General features: G+C 55.4%; 1 protein-coding gene across 1 annotated transcript in view; it reads right to left on the reverse strand.

The window, feature by feature from the left end:
- Positions 1-418: 418 nt before the first annotated feature.
- The window catches only part of Agfg2 (ArfGAP with FG repeats 2), a 26,703-nt gene continuing 25,613 nt past the window's right edge, over positions 419-1,508 (reverse strand). Inside the window, exons 5-8 of the mRNA XM_029533881.1 lie at positions 973-1,265; positions 713-795; positions 522-602; positions 419-447 (exon numbers count right to left, since the gene is read on the reverse strand). Of these exons, the coding sequence (XP_029389741.1) occupies positions 419-447; positions 522-602; positions 713-795; positions 973-1,265 (486 nt within the window). The remainder of the gene's footprint in view (positions 448-521; positions 603-712; positions 796-972; positions 1,266-1,508) is intronic.

Below are 1,508 nucleotides of genomic sequence, written 5' to 3' on the forward strand. Positions count from 1 at the left end.
GATGGGCCTGGCTGTCCCAAGGGCTGGGTCTGCATAGGGGGCTGGAGCATCGCAGCGGCCTCAGCTAAGAGGAAAGACGCTTGAGAACCGACTTGGGGAAGGCATGCTTCCCTGCCCCTNCCCCTCTCTCCTCCCCCTCCCTCCCTCTCCTCNACTCACCCACTTCTCTCTTGACTCTCCTTCCTTTAAAAANNTTTTTTTTGAGACACAGTCCCACTATGTAGACCAGGCTGGCCCAGATCTTACTATGTACCCCAGCCCGTCCTTGAACTTGTGCCGATCCTCTCTTAGGCAGTACCGGTATTGCAGGGACGCACCACCATGTGGCGCTTTTTCTGTGACATTGTTTGTTATGGCACGGGTGCTTCTATTTTTAGTCCACTAGGTGGCTTGGATTTACAGATGGAACTAGCCCGGGCTAGTGTGGAGAGCGTGATGTTGACTGCTCTTTGGACCGTGAGAGACATAGGGTTAGGAGAGCTGGCACTCTAAAAACTTCAAAGTTGGTTCTGAAAACTTACCTGAGGCTAGACCGTTGGGTTGGAATGGGTTGGTAGAAGGCAGCTGGGCTTGGGCAGGGGTGGCGAAGGGGTTGGTGTAGGCTGCTCACAGCACAGAGAGAGAAGTTAGAGAAAAAGTTGGTCTGAGTCCTCTCAATCTTGAGGTGCCTCTCCCACCTCCCCTCCCAGGTCTCCACAGGTTAAGACTTCACCTCCAAAGGGGAGCCCTCCACTGCCGCCAACGCCTGGCACGGCCGACTGCAGGGCAGGAACCTGGCTCGGCATCCCGAAAACACTGTGGTGCAGGGAGAGAGGTGGGAATGGGTGCGTCCCGGAAGAGCAAGCAGGGGGTGCCAAGAAGGCAAGCCCGCTGTGTTACCCAAGGCTAGCCCAGGAAGTCAAGGGGAGACAAGTACGTCACAATGCACCCTCAGCCTGTGAAAATGCCACCAACCTTCGTGTCTAGACCCACCTGCCAGGGAGACCTCCAGCAGCCATCCTGGGTCCCAGGAGGCCGCCCACGTCTGCAAGGCTGTTGGGTTGACTGGCAGCTGTGAGGGGCGCAACACCAAACGCAGACATCTGGCCACTTCCTGGATGGGATAAAACAAGGAGGCTAGGCTGAGACCTGAGGGAAAGACGAGAAGGGGAGATGGAGGTGGTGGGTGGGGTGGAATGGTGACAGGTGAGGCACCCGCTGGACTCTGAGCCAGGCCAGCTCTCCTGTGAGTACCTAGTGGGGGAGGGCTCGTCCCCTGAAGACTTCTGGGAACAGTTTGGTCTGTATGTCCTAGATGGATGCCTGTCTCTTCAGCAAAAGTGGCATTCCTTCCTTCTGTCTTTTTTTGAGACAGGCTCTCAATATGTAGCTCAGGCTGGCCTTGAACTCTCCTTTATCNTCTTGCCTTAGTCCCCCCAATGCTAGGATTACAAGTATGCCTGGAATATATGGGGCTAGGGATCAAACCCAGGGCTTTGTGTATAGACAGACACTCTACGAATACATTC

Source organism: Mus pahari, chromosome 23, assembly GCF_900095145.1.
Source record: "Mus pahari chromosome 23, PAHARI_EIJ_v1.1, whole genome shotgun sequence".
NCBI classification, from domain to species: Eukaryota; Metazoa; Chordata; class Mammalia; order Rodentia; family Muridae; genus Mus; species Mus pahari.